The sequence below is a fragment of the Xenopus tropicalis genome, chromosome 3 (genome assembly GCF_000004195.4).
Source record: "Xenopus tropicalis strain Nigerian chromosome 3, UCB_Xtro_10.0, whole genome shotgun sequence".
Taxonomy (NCBI): domain Eukaryota; kingdom Metazoa; phylum Chordata; class Amphibia; order Anura; family Pipidae; genus Xenopus; species Xenopus tropicalis.
Window position 1 is genome coordinate 18,826,514 of NC_030679.2, and position 25,095 is coordinate 18,851,608.

General features: G+C 38.9%; 1 protein-coding gene across 1 annotated transcript in view; it reads left to right on the forward strand.

Moving 5' to 3' along the window:
* Positions 1 to 25,095, forward strand: part of ano2 (anoctamin 2, calcium activated chloride channel) — a 155,589-nt gene that overhangs the window by 128,090 nt on the left and 2,404 nt on the right. Inside the window, exons 22-25 of the mRNA XM_018092811.2 lie at positions 7,449 to 7,601; positions 7,718 to 7,770; positions 9,697 to 9,878; positions 23,550 to 23,655. Coding sequence (XP_017948300.2) covers positions 7,449 to 7,601; positions 7,718 to 7,770; positions 9,697 to 9,878; positions 23,550 to 23,655 — 494 coding nt within the window. The remainder of the gene's footprint in view (positions 1 to 7,448; positions 7,602 to 7,717; positions 7,771 to 9,696; positions 9,879 to 23,549; positions 23,656 to 25,095) is intronic.

A 25,095-nucleotide genomic window follows, 5' to 3' on the forward strand; every position in this document is an offset into this window, starting at 1 on the left:
ATATATATATATATATATATATATATATATATATATATATTCAATCAATCGATCCACTCCCATATACTGTCATAGATAAATCAGTCCACTCTCATATACAGTAGATAAGTCAGTCCACTCTCGTAGATAATTCAGTCCACTCCTTTATATATAGATCAATCAATCAATTGATCAACTCTCATATAGATAAATCAGTCCACTCTCATTGATAAATCAGTCCACTCTCATAGATAAATCAGTTCACTCTCATATATATAAATCAATCCATTCTCATTGATAAATAGACCACTCTAATATTGCTAGATTAGTCCAGTCTCCTAGATTAATCAGTCCGTCCGTATAAATAAATCAGTTTTCAATACCTCCATGCAGTAAAGTATTAAATGTAAGTCTGCCTCCTATATAATTGATTTTTACGATGTCTATTATGAGACACTTGCTGAAGGTGAAGGAACAGCTGTTTTTGCAGAAAATGGGTCACACAAATAACCATAATGTAAAATTTTCCATTAAAGCACAAAACAGAACCACAACTTTTTTACTTTTTTACCTACACTTATTAGACATTGTTTTTAATAATTGTTTAATTGTAATTATAGCATGAAAAAGAAAAAAAACAGTTAATAACAAATTCTTGCTTCCAACTTCCACTAACAGTTTCCTTCTGTCCATTATACTAATGAAAAGGCAATAAGAGAAAAACACATTCAGATGGAAGGTATCTATTTAAGGTCATCGACCCCTTTTATTAAGACGACTGAAGAACGTCTGGGCTACAGGCATAAATCATTTGCATTCCTTGCCTAGTGTTGGATTCAAAAGTCAAACCTCTGAGATGTATATGACAACACATCTCAAATGCCTGTTGTGTGACTCACTTACGTAGGGCTACTCACTCTGGCCCTCACAGGCAAATCACTTTACACTTAATGTGCTCAACTAAAAACGCCCTTGGCATTTTGTTATGACCCTAATTACTACTCTGACAAGTCTGGTGTTTTTTTAAAGGCGTTCACCTACTTTTAACTTTTAGTATAATGTAGAGAGAGTGATTGTGAGGCAATTTGCATTGGGTCTTCATGTTTTATTATTTGCATTTTTTTTAACTAATAGATTTTCATTCAGCATCTCTCCAGTTTGAAATTTCAGCAGCTATCTGGTTGCTAGGGTCCAATTTAACCTAGCAACCAGTCAGTGGTTTGATAGAGAGACTGGAATATGGATAGAGGAAGTCTTAAAAAGAAATATAAGTAATAAAAGGTAATAATAATAATATCATTGTCGCCTTACAGAGGAACTTTTGTGTTTGCACTCATAATCAAATGTCTCCTTCCTGTATTTTACCAAGCAGCAGCTAGGTCATGCTTTATGACTGTGTCTCTGTGCTCTATTTCAGTGAGCAGATACCTGCGAACTGTTCTTTGAATTAAAGATGGCATGTATTAGGTCACACTCAATTCAAAAGGTGTTTGATGGGGAGACATGTGTCATTCTCTCCCTTCCCTTACATTGCATGTCATTCTGAGGCAGTAAGGGCAGGGCTAGCTGTGCATTCTGATGCACTTGCACTTGTGCCACCATATATCTTTATAACTCTCTGTAACCAGAAGGGCAGCTATACTGTATGTCACCACCTTGTCCTTCATTTTCCCATTGTACACATTATAGTATGGAAATTGGCTTAAGATATGCTGGGTCCTCTTGTGCTTACATTGTTGCTTTAAGCATCATTGTATGTGATGTCTAACCTATGCACCCACTGACAAACATAGACAGCAATATTAACCAAATCATTAAAGCCTACTGGGCATTTGTGATAAAAGAAGGGCCTCACGGGAAGAGTACTTACACACTCAGGGTCCCCAAAAAACAAACCTACATACCCAGGGTCCCCAAACCACAACATTGGAACCCTGTTTAACAATTAAATAACAACTGTTTCTTTTCAGTGAATCTATACTTGTGGCAAGAATGTATAATGGCTGAGACCCCATTCTGATTAATGTCTAACCTACAACCCTCCTGTAGCGCATTGCAGTCTAACAATACCTGGATCGCCATCATCATTTTTGTTTAATTCTATTTTACACAAAAGAGCTAACATAGTAACCAGATACAGTAAATATAGCTTTGGAAAAGACTGAGGATTCTGGGAATGTTAGTTCACAACAGCTGGATGGCCTGGAGTATAACATTCCTAGATTATGCCAACTTTCCAACAAAATCACGACTCGGTATCACAAAGTCTCCTAAAGGGTGGTAGCACCTTTTCGCTTAAACTAATGGAATCCCTGCTGCGGGCTCATATTACACAGCCCAGTGTGGTGGCGTATGAAAAGAATTCACCCTGGGGACCAATACAGTTCACATGTCTTTAATGGGATTTCCTTTCAAGGCCTTTCACTTTTAGCTCGCCCCAAGGGCGCCTACTTGTTACGTGTAATTCCATTTGTCGTCTTCCTAGTGGTGCCCTGACAATCCTGTTAATCCTGTAGTTGTACAGTACTTGAGGAAGATAATAAGGGGGGTTTCATTTGACGTGTCAGCTTGAGGTCTGTCCTTTCAGCTCCTCAGACCAGTTTCAGCTGATTCATAAACCTAAGAATGTCTTTCACTACAGGCTAAATCAGGAGAGAGATCCTATGCAGTTTCTCATGCATGCTTTTTTCACATTTTCTTGCTGGTAAACAATCCCTCAAATCTTTATGAGGGCCCAAGTGAAATATTGCATGCACCCAAACACTGTTCACAGAGGTACTTGCATCTATACATGCTCCTCTATTCTTCCACTTGCACCAAAAGCAGGTAGGTTGCTGAATGAGGTGCAAGATGCAAGTGACCTAGTGAATCACATGCTAATGCTGTGGTCAGCAAAGGTAGAATGTGTTTTCCTATAATTTGTGCCCAAAGCTTTTGGGGTGCCAGCCCTTGCTTCAAGCCAGCACAGTAACATGGAACCAAATCACTCCCCATTTGTAGGGTTGCCACCTGTCTTGTTATATACCAAATAGTTCAGGTTTTATGGTGACTGTCCGGTTCATAACTGCCTATCCAGTGTTTCAAAGTTCTGAAACCAGAAAAACCTCTGCCAAATTGAATAAAAATTCAGCCACTCCCTGCATGTTGTGTCATAACTACAGCCCCATACATCATTGGCACACATCAATATGTCAATGGTCTGCTCCTGACATCACCAATTTAATCTCCCAAGTTATCAACTCTGCCCCCAATGTCATCCAGCGCGCCCCCTGTAGCGATCATCTCCGTTTAAAAGTTGGAAATCCTAATCATTGTTCCAACCATACTTACCAACCACCAGTTCTTAGTTTAAAGCCAGATGCAAAATACCATTTTTTTTTTAATAGGGGTAGTCTGCCCGCTTCTGCAACAAATTTCTGCTACCAATTTTCTGTCTTAAATCCAGAGCCATGCAATCTTTCTAAAAATCTAGGCAAAAAAAGTTTTTGTTTGCAAGGACTGGCAAATTAGAGGGTTCCAAAGCCCTCCAGTGCTATTGCCAAAGAAACCAATAAACCAATTAGTTTTGGCTAGTGTGTAGCTTGTCATAAAATGAAAGCAAAGATCTGATTGGTTGTTTTTTGTCACTTCACTGGCGCAGTTGAGCAACTAACTGGTTATGACTTTTAGTCCAGACAGTCAATCTCAATTCACTGTTGTGCGCTAAAGCTGCCCCTATGTCCCATTTGCTAAGATAATAACTTTATTACCCCCCAAAATAATCTCTGACTCACTGCTGTCTTAATTCTTTCCAAAAACACATATTAAAAACATAAGCCAATGCTGGCAGTTGCAGCAGACTGGAGGCATTTACTTTTCATTCTTAAAAACCAATCTGTTTGTGCTGACACCGATCCAACTGGTAACTTGTCGAGTGCTGCCCCTGGCATGAAAATTCATTTGGGAACGGCATGCCAACATTGTGAGCTCTAAAACATAACCTTAATAAGTGTATAAAATAATCATGTGGATGCCATTTGTCTGTGCGCATGTGTCATGGCAGCAATATGCCAGATTAGGAGAAAACACTATTCGCTAGTCCAACATGTGACTATAAGTGGTTGGTGTAACATTTGCAAAGTGCACTGCCTTATGCAGAGAATTCCTTTGTGTCTGCCAGCACCAGTCTTATTGGTGCCACGTTTCATCTCTTCTCACATAGCTTTTGTGCCAGAATGATTTAGTGTAGCTTAATGGGAGATCATGCCAAATATAATTCTTCATCTTCAAGGTTTGCTATATTTTCTGTCATTCCCTGACTCCTTTGATGCACTAGTGGTGTATTTACATTTTTTTTCTGTTTGTCAAACCCTTTCCAGCACCTAAGATGTTTTCCCTTGAGTATGAATACCATAATGGGCAAACCAGTCTGTGCTAGTTGAGAGTTAGTCACAATTAGCTGTTTGTGGATTCTTCCTGTTGCTACTGAATTGTTATGAGACACCTCTTTGAGAGGGGAGATCAGAGTGTAACATAAGAGAATCAACTATACAGAGTACAGAGACACCCAAACAGTTGATTATAAATAAAGTGTGTGTTAGCCACACCCTGTTTTAATCAAGCCATGCCCATTGTGCCGATAGAAACCCCCCATTACGCCTAGGTCACACTACTTGAGTACACTCCTTGCCCTACTAGTTCCGGGTGTGCTTCAGTGCTTTTCATTGGGTAAAATTCAGGTTCAAATTCTGACTGGGCTGTTGGGTAAGAGGGAGGCAAATCTAACTGACCCCCATAAAATAAGTGTGAGAGACATGTCTCTAGGTACATGGTAGCAATTTGTCAAATGATATACTTGTATATGAATCAAATCCAGAATTCCACTGGGGATTCAAATCCTAGGAGTGCAATTTATCAACATTTACATTTGATTCAAAATCATGAATCGAATTCAAAATCCTGGCAAAAATAATGAATTCTAACACTGGAGATTTATTAAGAGCGAAAAACTTGAACACTTGAAAGTATTTGCACCTCAGAGCTAGCGAGTTCATGTAGAAGTCAATGGGAGTTAAATTTTTCAAAATTCAAGCTATTTTTCATGTTGAATTTTTGAGACTGATTGAAAATGTAAGACTTGTTGCAAATGAAGGGTAGAATGTGATTCCGTTGCATTTGAGTTGTTTTTCAAGTTTTGAGCTTCAAGTTTTTTCAGACATAAGTGTACAATTGACATTTTTGGGTTTTTGAATTTTTGTTTTCATAAATCTGCCTCCAAATGTTTAACTGAACCAAATCAGAACCCCAAACAACTAAATGCAACACTTTTTTAAAGATTGCTTAAATGTTTCTATTTATCTTTGATTTATCTTAAATTTGAAAATGCACATGAATTATGCATTTCATGCATCCCTAGCTTTACTAAAGCCAAGATGTTCAACCTGAAGCCGTTTCTTATGTATTATTGTCTGTAGGTAAGTAAGGATTGTAGCATTATCTTAGCTCATAACAACGTTGCAGATATAGAAAACATATTTAGTCACAATTCCAAGAATATCTATGACAGCAAATGTGTTTTCTTGTCTCTCACCCTAAAGGGTGGGCTTTCACAACTGCCATATATAGTTGATAAGTCAGACTTCACTTGACTTGATAAGTGCAAATATCAAGACTAAACACTGAACTCTAGTCCACTGACTATTTGTTCAATAAAGTGGGCTGAATCTCTCATTTATATAACATAGTTAGTGATGAGTGAATCTGTTCCGTTTCGCTTCGCCGAAAAATTCGCGAATCTTTCAAAAGATCCGCGAAATGGCGAAAAATTTGCGAAACGGCGAAAATGTCGTGCGACAAAAAAAATTGATGCACGCGTCTATTATTTTGTCGCGCGGCTATTGTTTTGTCGCATGGCTATTGTTTCGTCGCACGCGGCTATTGTTTCGTCGCCCGCGACTATTGTTTTGTCGCACGGCTAGTGTTTCGTCACACGCGGCTATTGTTTCGTCGCCCGCGACTATTGTTTTGTCGCACGTCTAGTGTTTCGTCGCACGCGGCTATTATTTTGTCGCGCGGCTATTGTTTCGTTGCCCGCGGCTATTGTTTTGTCGCACGGCTATTGTTTCGTCGCACGCGGCTATTGTTTTGTCGCGCGGCTATTGTTTTGTCGCCCGCGACTATTGTTTTGTCGCACGGCTATTGTTTCGTCGCGCGCGTCTATTATTTTGTCGCCCGCGACTATTCTTTTTTGACGCCGGCGACAATTTTTGGACGTGCGGTGAATTTTTCCGCGGCTAAATTTTTCATCCGTTTCGCGAAACAATCCGCCAATGGCGAAACGCGGAAATTCGCCGCAAATCCATGCCTGGCGAAACTTTTCGCCCATCACTAAACATAGTAACATAGTAAGTTAGGTTGAAAAAAATCTAAACGATTTTAGATTTAAACTAATATACATATGGTCATACATTTAAAGATTCATTCGCTTGGTGAGGTCACTGAATAAGCAAATCTTTTCCCAATATGGCCACCTTGAAGTGGGCTGATCCGATTATTTGACCCTTGGGGGCTAAGATATCTGCTGGGCAGGCCCATCAGAGGGCCCCATACACATGCCAATAAGCTAGCTTACTCTGGAAGAACCAAATCAGCATCAAATTCTATTGGCCCCTGTACGGCCACCTTATTAGAAATGTATGCCTTTTGGGGAATATGAAATAAGACTTGTGCATCTAGTTTTGCGAGGCCAATGCATGTGTATTTATAACAGCCAGCTAATATACTGGTATCCATTTTCCTTTAGGGAATGCACAATCCCATATGTTATCTTGCTGTAGAAAGAATATATTAATATATAATTAACAAACAGTTCTGAGCTCAAGAAGTTTTGTTTGACATGTAAATATCCACACTGTTTGTAGAAAAATGTGCCCAGAGGTAGCCCTTGGCTACACACAGTTTATAAGCCTACACATGATTGGCTTGTGATCTCTTCAGCTTTGTGCAGAATTACTGGTCGTAAACCCAGCAGGTCACCAATACTGCAGTCTTTCAAGAGACACTGAAGTCGATGGATGTTGTGAATTAGAATTAAAGAACAATTTGTAACAGTCAGAAATATCCATGTAAATATCCCTGCAAACTTACTGAAATTAAAATATTTGTTATTACATGCCTTTGGAAGTAGCTTTTTTTGCACTTCTGAATTCCTTCTGTTTCTTCTACAGGAAGCTAAATGAGTGCAAAACAAATTGCTTCCTTACATCTCACTAAGAATTAGCACATGCTCAATGATCCTTGACAAAGTATTATTGATCTGGAAAGGGATATCTACTTGCATTTTGTCAGCCTTGTTCTTTAGAATGATTCCAAGGCAAAATTATTATGATAATTAATTTACAAAATAGAAAGGCTTTATTCAGTTTACTACTGTATTTTTTCTTCACAAACAAATAATATCTTTCAAATATGTTTATTTTTCTTTTGTTTAGTTATCCAGTTTGGCTTTGTAACGTTATTTGTGGCATCGTTCCCACTGGCCCCACTCTTCGCTCTCCTCAACAACATAATAGAAGTTAGACTGGATGCAAAGAAATTTGTGACAGAACTTCGACGACCTGACGCAGTGCGGGCAAAGGATATAGGTAGGCCCAGAAATGTTTATTCAAAGTTATCGTGTTGTCAAACAACCTTGTTTGCATTGTGAATTCCAGAGATTTGTGAGATTTAAAAAAAAAATACATTCTTTATTCTTTTTCAGGAATTTGGTACAATATTTTAAGTGGGATTGGCAAGTTTTCAGTGATTATAAATGTAAGTATCCTATAAGCTGTGTTATTCTTTACTTTTTACATGTATGTATTGTAAATCGTTTTATTTGTAAACTTTCAGACAGCAAATCTGGGACTTAAGATAAAACTACTTTGCGTGCAAGGCTTCTTTTTGCGAGTTGCAACTATAGGAGCTCAGTGTTGTTCCACTTAAATAACATAAGTATATTACCATGACCAGTATATGCCACTTAATTAGGATTCTGAGAAATAATGTTTCATTGTCAAGAACAAGTCAGTAGGGGTTGGTAACTAAATTTGCAAGTGCACCAAATTGCACACCTTAGTGCTCAAAACACTTGCGTCAGTGGAATGGAGCCTTCCATTGCTCCTTAACCTTAGTGAATGGTGTACAAGTTAGGGGAAAAGGATAGGGAATGACTATGTGCTGCCTCCAGTCTGCCCATTTTAGATACAAGTAGAGGGGCAGGGTGGGGAATGTCTACATGCCCCCTCTTGTCTGCCTATCATGAATACAGTGCTTACAAACCCATATAGGGCTGCATTCAGAAAATATTCACCTTATGTTGTAAAGTAGGAACATCTGAAATTTACTACTGAGTAGCCACTAAGTAGAATATTACCTCTATCAAAATGTTCTTTTACACATGAACAAATAGTTTTCCATGCATTGAAACCACACTAGTTAAAGAGCAAATTACAAATTTATGATGTGCTCTTGTAGCATGTTAGAAGTGGGCCACATATGGGAACCCACCGACTGCACAAAGAGGTTAAGTGCTTGATTCAGTACAATGTTTGTGATGAGTAGAATGTGAGTTCCAATTAGCTGATTCATTGCCAATTTTATCAACCAGATATAAAACCTCATGCCAACTATGTAATGGGAATTAAACATAATTAACGTACATTTATTTTCTCTAATGAACAGGACATTACTTATAAAACATGTTAGCTGGGATTGATGGCACATTAAATGTGCAAATGGGTTTATATGAATGTGTAATTTGTAAGCTTTTTGATCCTACATGCCAAGTTATTCTGAACAGGAAAGCACAGAAAGATCTTTAATATTGTGCCTTGTACACTTATAGCTTTCACATTATATCTATCAAAACATGCAGCCTTCATGCATTTAGCATTCAACAAGACTAAAGTTTTTAACTCAGCATTTTGATACCATTCTAGAATCTAGTATGATACTGAAATCAGGAGTAAACTGATATCTAAATAGGTCTCATTGCAGCTTAAGGCCAATACTTCTGCCAAGGGAAGCTCACACGTCTACCTATGCTAATGGTCATCTGTGTCACCCTGGAGGGCTCCAATGGATTGACTGATGTAGAAGGCAAGGGGGGCATAATAATGGCATATATGTATTTTCCCCAAGGAAACAAAACTTGTGGCAAAATTCTAGAGCAGATTTCTGAACACTTTCACCTCAGTGGCTTAAAAATGCACTAGAATTTTACCCAAAAACTCCATTGCATCTGGGGAAATGTCAGCAAAGCAAAACGGAGCAGTTAACTTTTTACTATTACTGGGCAACATAGTGGTAAAGGGAGTTTATGATCAGTCAGCCTCAGGGACTATGGCAGCTTAGGAAAAGGTTAAACTACAAGCCGTACTGCTAAAAAAAAATGTGTAGATCCTGGAGGTAAGTGGGAGGGGACTAACCAAAAAGAAATCCATAAATATTCTATTACTTAAATACATGAGACACTAACAAATAAAAGAATAAATATGTTCTATACGGAGTCTAGAAACTTGAAGAACAGTCTATCCATTGCAAGTAAAGTTATGAGTGCTCTATGTATATAATCATATTTCTAAGGTTTTATGTTTCTTTGTTGTCTTGTCTGCAGTGTCCTATTAATCAGCTGCCCATTCACATGAATGGGAGCCATGTGCTTTTAAACATTTAATTGGTTATCTCTCTGTCTCTCAGGCATTTGTAATATCTGTGACATCTGACTTCATTCCACGCCTTGTGTATCAGTACATGTACAGTGAAAACGGCACCATGCATGGTTTCCTAAATCACACCCTTTCATATTTCAATGTTAGTCATCTAAAGCCTGGAACCCAACCAGAAAACTCCCAGTTTGCACAGAATGTTGAAATTTGCAGGTAATGTAATAAAATGAATCCCCACATGTATCAGCTTTACACATTCCCATTCTCATGGTCTTACTGTACTATCAAAGTATCATAATTATAAGCCAATGTGCCCTCTTCATTCCTTATGAGTAAGTGCTATTACGGGAAGATTAACCATTTTGCCCAACATTTACTGAAATGTGATTTTTTCAGTATAAATGTTTATGATGTGCTTTTCTCCCATATTTTACTAAAACTATTGACCTTTAGGGTCATTGGTATTTTTATTTTAAGGGAGGGAGGCAGATCTAATTGGAAGAAAGGCTGAGTATAAAAGCAGGGCCATATTTATATATAGGCACCCTAGTTTCTGCAGAAATCTGGTGCTGGAGTGTGTGTGGTGGGTAGGATACGTGACATGGTGCTTTTGATGTCACTTGAGCGGAAGTGACTTCACATGCTGTGTGTGATGTCACTTACACAATCTGAGGGTGTAACGTACTAGTTAGGCAGGAACCTATATGAGGCCGCTAATGTATAATCTGTCTCTTACGGTAAAGCAGGGACACCCAGCTCTTTCTGGTCTTCACCAATGCCCTTTTGGGTCCCAGAAGTTTCTGCTGTGGTCCAAGCTGGGACCCTGCTAACGTGTAGAGTACAGATAAGAAAATATAAGGTACGGGCAAGGATCAGGCAAAATCATAGTGGAAAAACAGGCAAAGGCTTACTAACAGGCTGGTGGCTGGTTGAATCAACTTGCTTTCATTTCAACTAAAAAGGGATAAGTATTCTTTACTAACTTTATCAAAACCATTGTGTTTTTTTAACTGTTGGGTTTTATTTATTTTTTTCATAAGTAATTGTTGTTTTTGGAGCTAATTTACAAAGTTTGTGGGATCCATAGGCTTACAGCAGGTTACATTCCCTTGTAATTACCCTCAGCTTGAGGAGGGTGGGGTTTGATTAGTTCACCTTTACAGACTGCATAAATAGAACCACAGGCACTCCAGTGGAGCTTGCTCTGGTGGTAGGTGCTCTTTAAGTGATTGCTCTTTAAGTGGGGGCTCTGTAAGTGGAGTTATAAACTCAGGAGTTACACACTAAGGGAGTTAAAAATAAGGTAAAACAAGGTATTTACTACAAGTCCTTACACCTTTTTTTTTGTTTAACTGTTCTTGTAACTGGGAGTATGAGTTGTAGCAACATTGAAGGTCTGACACAGTGCACAGTCTGCCACATGTATGCCGTTGTGGAACAACAGTTCCAAAGTGCATACCTCTGTTGTGGATGTGAGCGAATTGCCACTTTAGAGGCTCGTGTTAGAGTCCTAGAGGAACACGTTGCAACACTGCGTTCAATCAACAATCTTGAGAGGGGTCTCTTGTTAACTGAACAAGAACTAGTGGGGTCAGATAGTAGGTGGGGAGGGGAGCAGCAAAAGGATGATAGGGCAGTAAGCTGGGTGACAGTTAGAAAATCTAGTGTGGGGAAAAGGAAAAGGGAGGCTGCTCCAGGGTTTGCGCATCCCAACAGATTTGCCAGATTGTGTGAAGAAGATGGGAGTGTGAACTCTGGATTGGCAGTTCTAGGTGAGGCTGATCTCTCTAACAGCCGGAAGACCAGTTTCACTAGTAGTGGTGGGGAGGAGAGCAGAGCTAGGCCTAAGCAGATGGTGGTTATAGGGGATTCGATCATTAGGAAAGTGGACAGGGTAATCTGTCAAGCGGATCGCTTAAACCGGACAGTTTGCTGTCTTCCTGGTGCCAGGGTTCGGCATGTGGTTGATCGGGTTGACACATTATTGGGAGGGGCTGGGCAAGACCCGGCTGTCTTGGTACATATCGGTACTAACGACAAAATGAACGGTAGGTGGGGGACTTTAAAGAGTGAGTTCAGGGATCTAGGCTCTAAGATTAGGCAAAGGTCCTCCAATGTCATTTTTTCGGAAATTTTGCCGGTGCCGCGTGCAAGTTTAGGGAGACAGCGGGAGCTTAGGGAGCTAAATGCGTGGCTAAAGTCTTGGTGTAGGAAGGAAGGGTTTGGGTTCCTAGAGCACTGGGCTGACTTTTCCTTGGGGTACAATCTATACAGCCCTGACGGATTGCACCTCAATGGAAGGGGGTCTGCTGTGCTAGGGGAGAGAATGGTTAAGAGGTTGGAGGAGTGTTTAAACTAGACAAGGGGGGGGTGGGTGAGCTAGAATTCCATGGGAAAATCAGTGTAGACGGGGTAGGGGGACTAGCAAAGGGTTGTGAGGGAGGAGTGAGGGGGGCATATAGTTTATCAGATAAGGAGCTTCCGTTACAAGGAAAGCAGTCTCATAATTGCCTTAGCTCTAATTCTCCCTTAGCTAATGTAAACATCAGAGGGAGAAGTAATCATCTCCGCTGCATGCTGGCTAATGCATGTAGCTTGTCGGGTAAATTAGGGGAGCTGCAAGCTATTGCATGTATTGAAAATTATGATTTAATAGGTATCACTGAGACCTGGTGGGATGATAAATGCGACTGGGCTGCGAATTTAAATGGTTATACACTTTTTAGGAGGGACAGAGAGATTAAAAAGGGTGGAGGGGTTTGTCTTTACGTAAAGTCAGACTTAAAGCCATGTAATAAAGACATTACCAATGAAAACGTTGAATCTCTTTGGGTAGAAATTTCAGTAGGGCTGAAGGTCACAAAGAAAATGATCATTGGTGTATGCTATAAACCACCCCGTATAGATGAGGGGGATGAGGCCCAGCTATTGTTGCAAATGGAGGAGGCTTCAAAACTGGGTCAAGTTGTTGTTATGGGGGACTTTAATTATCCGGACATTGACTGGAGTAATGGGGTGGCTAAGTCAGAAAAAGCTAGTAGGTTTGTAAATATGCTAAATGACAACTTTTTATTTCAGGCGGTTCAAGAACCCACTAGGAATGACGCTATTTTGGACCTGGTGATTTCTAATAATAATGAACTCATCTCTAACATTTGTGTGGGTGAGCATTTGGGGAACAGTGATCACAACATGGTCTCCTTTGAGATAATGCTGCAGAGACAGCGCTATAAGGAAGTAACTAATACGCTTAATTTTAGATGTGCAGACTTTGCCAGTATAAGGGCATCTCTGCAATGTGTCAACTGGGAAAGGCTTTTCATGGGGTTAGACACAGAAGGAAAATGGAACATCTTTAAAACATTGCTTTGTAGGTATACACAACAGTATATCCCCCTTGTAAGCAAGGAGAGGCATCGCAAAGCAAAACCTTTATGGCTGAATAAAAGTGTTATTGTAGAGGTTGGTAAGAAAAAACGTGCTTTTAGGGCATTCAAGTTAGCTGGGACAGCGGAAACTTTCATCAGGTACAAGGAAGCAAATAAAGCATGCAAAAAAGCTATCAAGCAAGCTAAAATAGAAATGGAAAGGGATATTGCTGCTAGGAGTAAAAAGAATCCTAAATTATTTTTTAATTATGTGAATAGTAAAAAAATGAAGCAAGAAGGGGTGGGAACTTTATTATCACGGGGGGGGTAAGTTGGTTGATGAGAACGGGGAAAAAGCTGAAATTTTGAACTCTTATTTTTCATCTGTCTATACATCTGAGGAGCCAGATAATGAAGGCTTCCCTTGTAATATGCCCAGTTCTAGTAATTTAGCTACTGGCGCATGGGTCACTCGGGAGGAAATTCAAAAGAGACTTGAACATGTAAAGGTAAACAAAGGTCCAGGGCCGGATGGGATTCATCCCAGGGTATTATATGAGCTGAGCGCTGTGATTGCCAATCCTCTTCACATAATTTTTCAGGATTCATTGATGTCTGGCATGGTGCCAAGAGACTGGCGGATTGCTAATGTGGTGCCGTTATTTAAAAAGGGATCCCGTTCTCAGCCTGAAAACTATAGGCCTGTTAGTCTGACATCAGTAGTAGGAAAACTTTTGGAAGGGGTAATAAGGGATAGGGTACTTGAATACATTGCAGTTCACAATACTATTAGTTTGTGCCAGCATGGTTTTATGCGTAACAGATCTTGCCAGACTAATTTAGTCGCCTTTTATGAGGAGGTGAGCAGGAACCTTGATGCTGGAATGGCAGTTGATGTCATCTACTTGGACTTTGCTAAAGCGTTTGATACAGTACCTCACAGAAGGTTAATGATCAAATTAAGGAATATTGGCCTAGAACATAATATTTGTAATTGGATAGAGAACTGGCTGAAGGATAGAGTACAAAGAGTGGTTGTAAATGGAACATTTTCTAATTGGACCAGTGTGGTTAGTGGAGTACCGCAGGGGTCAGTCCTTGGGCCTTTGCTTTTTAACTTGTTTATTAATGACCTGGAGGTGGGCATAGACAGTACTGTTTCTATTTTTGCTGATGACACTAAATTGTGCAAAACTATAAGTTCCATGCAGGATGCTGCTGCTTTGCAGAGTGATTTGACAAAATTAGATAACTGGGCAGCAAACTGGAAAATGAGGTTCAATGTTGATAAGTGCAAAGTTATGCACTTTGGTAGAAATAATATAAACGCAAACTATCTACTGAATGGTAGTGTGTTGGGGGTTTCCTTAATGGAGAAGGATCTAGGGGTTTTTGTTGATAACAAGTTGTCTAATGCCAGGCAGTGTCATTCTGTGGCTACTAAAGCAAATAAAGTGCTGTCTTGTATAAAAAAGGGCATTGACTCAAGGGATGAGAACATAATTTTGCCCCTTTATAGGTCCCTGGTAAGGCCTCACCTTGAGTATGCAGTGCAGTTTTGGGCTCCAGTCCTTAAGAAGGATATTAATGAGCTGGAGAGAGTGCAAAGACGTGCAACTAAACTGGTTAAGGGGATGGAAGATTTAAGCTATGAGGTTAGACTGTCGAGGTTGGGGTTGTTTTCTCTGGAAAAGAGGCGCTTGCGAGGGGACATGATTACTCTGTACAAGTACATTAGAGGGGATTATAGGCAGTTGGGGGATGTTCTTTTTTCCCATAAAAACAATCAACGCACCAGAGGTCACCCCTTTAGATTAGAGGAAAGGAGCTTCCATTTGAAGCAGCGTAGGTGGTTTTTCACGGTGAGGGCAGTGAGGTTGTGGAATGCCCTTCCTAGAGATGTGGTAATGGCAGATTATGTTAATGCCTTTAAGAGGGGCCTGGATGAGTTCTTGATCAATCAGAATATCCAAGGCTATTGTGATACTAATATCTACAGTTAGTACTAGTGGTTGTATTTATAGTTATGTATGTGAGTGTATAGATTGGTAGGTGTGGGTTGTGTGTGCTGGGTTTACTTGGATGGGTTGAACTTGATGGACACTGATCTTTTTTCAACCCTATGTAACTATGTAACTATGTATGTGTGTGATGTCACTTCCACAATCTGAGGGTGTAACGTACTAGTTAGGCAGGAACCTATATGAGGCCGCTAATGTATAATCTGTCTCTTACGGTAAAGCAGGGACACCCAGCTCTTTCTGGTCTTCACCAATGCCCTTTTGGGTCCCAGAAGTTTCTGCTGCGGTCCAAGCTGGGACCCTGCTAACGTGTAGAGTACAGATAAGAAAATATAAGGTACGGGCAAGGATCAGGCAAAATCATAGTGGAAAAACAGGCAAAGGTCAAGGCGAGCAACTAGGAACGTTGTCAGGAAACAGGCCGAAATAAAAAACCAGAAATTCAAAGTAAAACAGGCTTAAGAAACTGATACAACCAGAAACCAGTTTGGAATGAGAAATCAGTCTAAATAGGCAGTTTTTGGCTGCAAAACAATAAAGGAAATGAGGAAAATACAAGGCTTCATTGTTTAAAAGGCTTCATTGTGCTTAACTGTGTATGAACTGTGTATGACAAACGTCATCGCACATGCACAGTTGCTCATCACCATTTACAAGGATGCGCAACTGCACACAAGCAGAATGGATTTCCAGTGCGCGTCTGCCGGCCGGCGTGACCTAAGGTACGAGACCGCACTATGGTGGCACTGGACCTAAAAACAGCACTGTATACATTTTTGCAGTGATTTGAAATGTCTTTCTCTAAAACTTATAAATTCAAATTAAGGCCTTCAAAACTAAAATGTTTGATATTTATTAAGCACAAAAAATCGCTTCTCCAAAAAATTTGCGAAACTTTCAAAAGATTCACGAAATAGTGAAAAATGTCACGCGTCAAAAAAAACTATGCACACAACATTTTTGTTTGATCAGTCAATTTTTTTGCAAATTTTTCAATGGTTAATTTCATCATCCATTTTTCAAAACAATCCACCAATGGCGAAAGGAGGAAATTCAGTGCAAATCCATGCCTGGGGAATTATTTCGCCCATCACAACTTGTGAGCAACATGTTGCTCTCCAACATCTTGGCTATTGTTCCCAATGTTCCCGAAGCAGGTGCTTATTTAAGAATTCCTGGTTTGGAGGCAAGTTTTGGTTGCATAAAAACACGGTGTAAAGCAAAACAGAGCCTTCTGTAGGCTGCCAGTCCACATAGGGGCTACTAAATAGCCAATCATAGCTCTTATTTGGTACCCCAGGAACTTTTTTCATGCTTGTGTTGTTCCCCAAGTCTTTTAACATTTGACTGTGGCTCACAAAGAAAGTTACCCCTGTTCTAGACAAAGGAACATACACTACAGTTGCTGCCCATAACTTGGAACCAAAAAATAATACCTAATGGATTTTCTGGACATAATAAAAACAGAAGAGAGGTTAAAATGCTAAGTGGGGCAGGTTTTTGTAAAAGTATAAGGCAAAATAGAAAATCTTTATCATAATTTAAAAACCTAAACATGATGGGACCCAAGGTACAAAATAGTCCAATAAAATAGTCCATCAGCTCCAATAACATTCTATACCATATGTTGTTGTTCTAAAATTTAATTATAATTCACATTTTATAGCCTGCCATTTGCCCTAAAGTAAACCAGCAGTAACACAGATTTTTATTTTGTTGATCAAAGTAACACCAAGTATTTGTTTGTAAAGTCTTTGAGGTTTCAAATTGAGTCCCATGGGAGAAAAGCACTTTAATGGAGCAGCCCAGTTGTTTTTGCATAAATAATATACAAGTATATTTAACATGTGGGGAATGCAGATACAATGCCTGAGGTGTCCTTGCTTGAAAGATCTGTTCTTTCAGGGCCCTATTTTCAAAATTCCACATGTCAACTTTCCTTTCAGTCACCATTGTTTGGTGTCACACGAAGTCTGAAAGGAACTCACGCAACATATTATCTAGCCGCCCCCCCAAAAAACTTTTTAACTAGTGATAATTCAGGAGAGAATCCCTTGTTACATTAATAATGGTTTGCAAAGATTATAGCTTATTCATAGAGTATTTTTTTCAAAACAACACCAGGATGGGTTAAATCTTAATGTCATATTTAATGTGTAACCAGGAAATTGTTATTTGGTATCCAATAGTTCCATCTGTTTTAGGGGGAAAATTGCAATTGTAGCTGTACTGTATTAGTGACGGGTAGAAAAAAAAGACATAAGCCTCTGTGATTAGGTGTAAAAAGCTTTATTGTGTCTGGGTACTGTAATGGGCTACCAGCAGTAATATAAACGTAAAAGAATGCTTAGATGATCTCATATAGCGCCAGCTTTTAGGTGCTAGCCAATTATTACAATATATAGATACAGTATTTATAGGTGCTAAAATTACAAGGAGTTCAGAGATTATCAACAGAGCATTACTTGGTGGAGGAAAAAGATTTCACTTTTTACATTTACTTTTATGTGACAACTCTATAAGAACATTATTCCATTTACCTAGGTCCATTATAATAGAAAATACTTTTGGTATTGCCATGTAATGTAATAAAAGGTGCAGTGTTAGCAGTTCTGCCGTAGTAACCAATCAGATTCTAGCTTTTAAACACGCTGATCAATAAAGTCTAATCTGCTAATTGGAACCAATAGTCTTGTCTAGCTTCAGGTTTAAATAGGTTTTTTGACTCTATGATGGCAAAAGGGGACAGCAGGCCCTCCTGTATAGGAGAAAATCGAGGTTTCATATGTGGAAGAGAGTGCTACAGTAGCCATGAATGGAAAAAAACTGCTTTTCTTGGGTAGACATATAAACCAGACTTTTTTTATATGGTATAAATAAAGAAACCTCTGATGTATTAAAAGTCTGATAGTTGATAATAATTTATTGCTCTTAAAACAATTAAAAAAATATAAAAAATTATCCTATATTGATCCCCTCAAATCAGACATACAAAACTGGCTGGCCAGAAAATAATACAATCTAAAAAAGTTATAAATAAGCAGGAACCTCTGTTGGATCAAAATGCATCCATATAAATTCATTAAAAAGTCTCTTTATGAAAATTCATGAATATTCTCTCAATAATATTTAATAAAGAGAAAAAACAGTGTTCATGTCAAGGAAATTTCATTATATCCAGGTCTAATACATTTTTTAAAAAATGTCCCTTAAGTATGTGGTAGAGTGTGCCAGGGGTATTTCGAACCCAGTCCATGAACCGCACCGATCCCCAGCTCGTGTGGGGTATCCAGACCCTTGTATCAAGGTGTAATCCGGGGTGATCTCCTTACCCCTCCCAAAAAAGTTTGCATTCACCGCACTAATTCCCTACAAAGAATTGGAAAGCTCTCATCAAATCCTCCAATGGGGTTCCTTTGTTGGCACCTGGTCTTGGGGTTCTCTGTTTACTGGTGTGTCCTGCAGAATTCCTCTACCCCTGTTAATGGCACCTCACTCCCACCATAACAAGATGGTGCCAGCCTAATCCAATGTGTGCGTTCCACTCTGGAGCGCACTCTCACAGTCCGATCGCTCCACACTTATTCAAGGCACCGAGAGAGACCTGTAGTTATTATTAATTTTAATAATCATTTATTACTAAATACTAAATTGCACTACGTGTATGTTTACTGTACTGTATGTATATTTTTATATATATATATATATGCAGCAGTTTACATTTTCCAACATCATTAATGTAAAGGTCTGTTCCAGTAACTATCTTCTCAACTAGAAAAAACAAATTCACTCAAAATAAGTAAATAAAACAGAGAAAAAGAACAAAAGTATTCACAGTGTTAGTTATTCTTAGTAGGGAAAGCACTAGAATTACAAATGCAATTAGAACTATTGCACCTCTGGCAGAGAGGCCTTTAGTTCCCTCACTAATGACAGTAATTTACAAAATGTAACTCGGGAATTTTATAGTGACATATGCCTTAATGGAGACCGCATCTGATGGGTTTCCAAAGTACCATTAAACCGCAATCTTCCTAACACCCAAATGACACGTCTGCTAAGGTTGTTCCAGAAAAAGAATTTAGCATTAATGCAATCAAGGCAAAAAGCTGGTGTTTTTTCTCTTTTTGTTGGTAAAACCTGACATGCTCTGGAGAATTAGAGAAGAGACGAAAATCTCCATTAATAAGAACTTTTTACTGTTCTTTAGTAACAGCCAAAGTAAAGTCATTTCTCAACAAAGCCCATGTGCTTAATGTCTTTATACTAAGTTTCATAATAAATGTACTTTTATTGTGTGGGAATCAGATAAGTTTTTGTGTTAAATACGGCCTATAACATTTGTATTAAGCAGGGAGTATGAACAAGTCCTTTAGTGCACCCCACGTCACTTGGACCTAGGGTCCAAGAACCTGGCAATGAAATAAAATTCACTAAACTGCAATATATATTTACTAAATCATATTCCCAAATAGTGTTGTGAACGATGGTTTGGAAATCTGATACTAGGGACAAAGCACAGCACCTGTGGGTGGAAGGCAAGCCATGGCATTGCTGCCTGCAATAGGGCAAGCAGTAAGTTTTAAGGTTCATGAATTTTAGTGGTTGGGTAGGGGGTGGGATCTATACATTCCTTGAGTTGACACTTTTGGAGTGCAGAAACCTGTGACTATTTTTCAAAGTGCAAGGTAATGATGAATTCATGGCAGATTGTGTTAGATAAAACTTCCAGGTTTTAATTTTTTTTTTAAATACAATTAGATGAGCGAGACACAAAGGAATCACAATACTAGAACTCAATCAGATTTACAAAATAGCAAGGTGATTGGTTGCCCAAGGAAAGAGATTTCAGAATATTGCAAAATGTGTGGGTTAAGAGTTCTAAAAGCTAGTGGGGTTGAAAGAATGAAAGTGTAAAAAAATATAGTTAGATAGCAGGATCTGGTACTGCAGCTTCATTAGCACAGTTTTAAATAAAATGAAAAATCAATAAGGTTCAGTAGATTCCTACAGTATTTTTGTTTTTCAAAACTCTGCTTCCTAAACAAAAATATAAATACAGATCGAAAAAGCAATGTACTTCCATATCTATCCATTTTAATAGATAATTCAACTCAACCAAGTGCAGTTATATGCGTTGAACTGGGCTGCCAGGATACCAGGAAAACTCGCAGTAGGCACAGGTGCCAGTCGACCCTTCTACTTCTAACCATTTGGTCTTTAGTTTTCATTCCCTATTTCTGTATGGGAACAAAGAGACTAAATAGATAGAATAATAGATTATAGTATGTAAAGGGAAAGAGACTAGGAGAATAAAGAGTTTGAACTAATTTGCACAGTGAGCCTATGGTCTGAGACTTTTGGTCAGCCCCTGGCTAAGGTGCCAGGGTCCAATGCTGGTGCTGGGGTTAGTGATGAGCAAATCTTTGCTTTTTGCTTCGCCCAAAAATTTGCAAATCTTTTAAAATGCGAAATGTCACGCGTCAGAATCTTTCGACAATTCTTTTGATGAGAAAGACAATCCTTTTTGGCCCAAGACAATTCTATTGATGAGAGAGACAATTCTTTTTGATGCTCGCAGCAATTCTTTTGACACAGGCGTCAATTTTTTGACGTGCAGTGAATTTTTCCGCGGCCAATTTTGTTCTGCCAATGGCAAAACACTATAATTCGGCACAATTCCATGCCTGCTGAATTTTTTCACCCATCCCTAGCTGTGGTGCCTTATGTGCACCATGTGGTACCAAACAAAGTTTGCTCCCTCTATGGGTTATTCATAGCTCAAAAGTAATTTAGTAATTAGATTAAACACTCTATAATGCTTACATGCAATTACATGGAGATGCCTTTTCCAGTCGCCAAGACATGACTTAGTCAGCACCCAGGCCTTGTGGATTTGAAGCATAACAATCCTGAACACAATCTATTTTTAACTACACAAACCTCCAGTACAATGTCTCATCATGGAAATGTAAAGGGAACTTAGATGTCACTACTGTATAAAAGGCACAGTAGGGCAATAATTTCATAATTCACAACTGCTGAAAATATAAGAATATAAGTAACCATGAGGGAACAGAACTTTCAATAACTTGGGCACCAGTAGTTCTTAAAGCTAATGCCACAAGGGGCTGATTCTCGGGCTGCGGATAACACAGGTTAAGAATCAGCCCCTACTCTCTGATCAGCTTTTGGATATGCCTGCACCTTAAGCCGCTGCATCAGCACCAAAACATTTTGCTGCAGAAATCTACTCTGTGTGCCTGCACTCAGCTCAATGCAATAGCTTGAGGTGCAGACACCTTCAGATGCTGATGAGAGCATTGGCCTTAGACAGTTAACCCTTTATTTTCTGGATCGCCATTTATTCAGTCCCTCTGCTGGGTTGCTCTACTAACTACCTTCAGCTCAACTCTCACTCCTAAAGAATCTTCCCTGACACTAGCTTCTCCTACTGAGGCCTCCTACTGCAGACTTTCCAGCACTGACCACACCCTCCAGTAAGTGGTATCCAACTAGGGAGATCTAAAACCCCTAACTGTCAGAGAACTATAACCTGGAAAGAGAAAATAGCTCCCTCTCCCAATCCTAAACTAGGCCCAGCCATTGACTGGATTAACACTTACAGGGACTGAGCAAAACCTCCAACCTAGGATTATACAGTATCTCACAAGAATATACTGTGAGAAAAAACACTACAGTAGTTCTGTGCAACTGGATCATGCCCCTTTTTTTTTTTTTAGAAAGAAATCTGTTTTAGATCGTTACATAAACTGAATTAAGTCAATGCTACCCTACCCTGTGCTGCCCTAGTCATGTGGATAATGACTAACATTTTGATTCACTTTACACTATAATTACTGAGTTGATACTATGCCATATTCTGTACTGAGCAGGCTTAACATTTGTATTTATTTTACTTTATGATATTGCAGTGTGCATACTTTATTTTTATGTGCACTCAAGAACGAGGCCTACACAGAGACAAATGTATTCAGAATTTGTACATCAGACATAAAAGCAAGCCATTGTAAGAATTTGTGGGACATTTGGACTTTGTCCAGCAGGGATTTTATAATGTTGGCTTTAATTAAAGTTTTTCCAATCAAAAGTCTTTGCCTGGTATACTCCTCCTCTTTGTCTCTTTGTTGATATGATGAATGCAAAGTTCCATCAAACCCTTTTGTTTAATTTTCTTGATCACCCCTGCCTGCACGCTACAGCATCAGAACATTGACTAACTCTTGGAAAAATGCATGTAATAAATACATTTCAAGTTATGCCACGATTTACCAATGAGAGGCTCGTGACTAATTTATGAAGAATGAGCCAAACTTTCATTGTCGTTTTCAAGTTCCAGAGAATTAGCTTTGAGCAAAACAAACAACTTTGCAGTATGTAGTGGATTTGAGCTTAACAAATGTAGGTCTTAGCCTACAGCCAAAGAGTATTGAGGCAGAATAGATATATCATCATGCCACTTCTTTCCTTTTCATGAGTTGTTACGGTAACTGAATTTGTAAATACAATAAAGCAATGTTATATTCTTTGTAAGGGCAGTTAATTCAGAAGTGTGGAGCTAGAGACGGGAACATAATGGACCTGTAGAATGAACACAAACAGTTCACTGACATGCATTGCTGGAAAACGGAGAGGAACATTGGCTCGGTTTTTGGTGTTTAAAAATGATGGTTCCTGCCGCAGTCAAATTTGAGCTTAAGCAAATTGGCAGGAATAATGGTTGTTCATCTATGAAAACTGAGTCTGCCCCGAGACAGGATATAATTATGTAGATATAATGTTGTGGTTGGTTTTTAGAAGAATTAAAAGGTGAGTTTAGTAAACATAAGGCAAGAGCTGAAATACTGATCTTTTTACCTTTATGTTATAAAGAAAAGAATTGTAGCTGGTTTAGAAAAAAATAATGGTGCCTTAAACCTTTAATTAATGCTTAGTGTATTATTTAGATAATAAATAATACACAATATGCACAGCTGGTAGGAATGATGCTTGGGCTTATAAAGGAGACTTAAGGCTTGAGTGACACACTAGAGTTAGAGACATTCAAACATAGAAATACTGAGGGTTCTCCACCAGGAAAATGTAGAATTGTGCAGCAGGGTTGACATCTGCCAACTTGCATTCCTTTATGTCATTCTCCCAGCACTGTCACAACTGGAACATAAGCAGTTGACACCAATATGGCCCTGACTTCAACTAATTATGCCCCTGATTAGCAATTGATGTGCTACCTTACATTTTTTTAATAGGTACAACAAATGGGGCAGTATTGGGGGTAACAAAGCCTCTGGAGGGGCCTAGGGTTGTTAAAGCACTTTTGTTGTCATTTTACCATCGTTTTAGTTCAAAGTAGCACAAAAAAGAAGTTTTAGGGTTCCTTTACAAATGCTGATAATTGATAAATCAGCCTCATTCTCTTCATCCACTGGATCATAACCTTTTTCAATAAAAATATTCCTTTCCTCTTTCTGCAGATATAAAGATTATAGAGAGCCACCTTCTTCCCCAAATCAGTATGATTTTTCCAAGCAATACTGGACAATTTTAGCTGTACGTCTGGCCTTTGTCATCCTTTTTCAGGTAAGTCTGATTAGACTAATCCTTTGGGTCTGGCAAATACCCGCTTACAGGGAAAGTGACTAGCTCTCCCATAGAACCCATGTCATTTCAGGAGCTGAAGTCCCTGATTATCAACACAAAGTGTTTTTTCTTTTACCGTAGTAGAACACAGGGCTGTCTATACTGACTACAGAGCTGTTGGAAAGGTGAGTGGCAGGATGCCACTGGCTACCAGACTCTGCTAACCCAGATAACAGAAAAATGAATAATAATAACATTAATAATGTTACAGAAATATAGAGAGAGCAGCCCTGGGTGAGGCACAAATACAGAAGGCATAGTAATCGCTGATTGGTTACTAGATCTGTTGCAAACTTATCAGCTTTCGTTATGTTAAAGTTTTGTAGATTGAGGTCAGATTTGTTTTCATGAAATTCGAATTAGGAAAAAAACACTATGGGGGCTATGTGATAGAATTCACTGGGTTTGCCCAGGAGCACTAACCTATATTAACCAAACAGCAGGAGCATTTACTGGTCACCTGTTTAAAAGCAAATGTCTTATTGGCTGCTATGGGTTACTGCATATGGGGGGAAACCTTGAATATTTATTTATTGATGAAAAAAACTTGTTAAAGAATGTTAAAAGACAACTTGAACGTTACCCTCTACTTTTTGAATTGAAAATTAGCTTGTAATTGGAAAATTCAACTACCACTGGAAAATTCAATTGACATTCTGCATGCAGTCACCAGCTTTTAGATTTTTTTTTGTCACAGCTACAAAAACAGACAATGCTGATCATTTACTGACAATTGTCTCTATGTGTGTTTTAACAGAGACAATTGTCAGTATTGTCTATGGCAGGCAATTTTCTGGTGTTTAGAACCCGTGACAGGCAGCTGCTACTAAGTAGCTCTGTGTGTCTTTGCCCTTTTGCTAAAGAACATGTGAAACAGTTAGCCAAGAGTGATGGCTAACCTTTGTTTGCTGAAATTCTTAGCTTCCTTGAGTAGTGCTGCACCCTATGTACAACAAAAGATGAGACCTATATTATGTTATGCACAGATACATTCTCCCTAATTTATCCATCACTGTCAATACAATTTTGTGTTTTATTTATGAGAATAAAATTTCTACCTGTTTTGGACACATCTGGAGATGACGTGGCAGAGTTGTTCAACTTCCAGTATAGTTTGTTTAAACTGAATTCTTTAGTATATTACTAACATAAAAAACGTAAGGTAGCGATACACGTAGCAATTCTGATTGTTCATCCCCCACTGGCCTTCAGAGCTGAATTGTCAGATATGGAGGTAGAAACAATAGGAATTCTACCTCCACCTGCCAATTCAACCCTAAGGGGCACATTTACTAATCCGAAAAGCGTCCGAATGCTTTTTTTTTCGTAATGATCGGTATTTTGCGATTTTTCCGTAAATTGTCGCGGATTTTTCGTAGC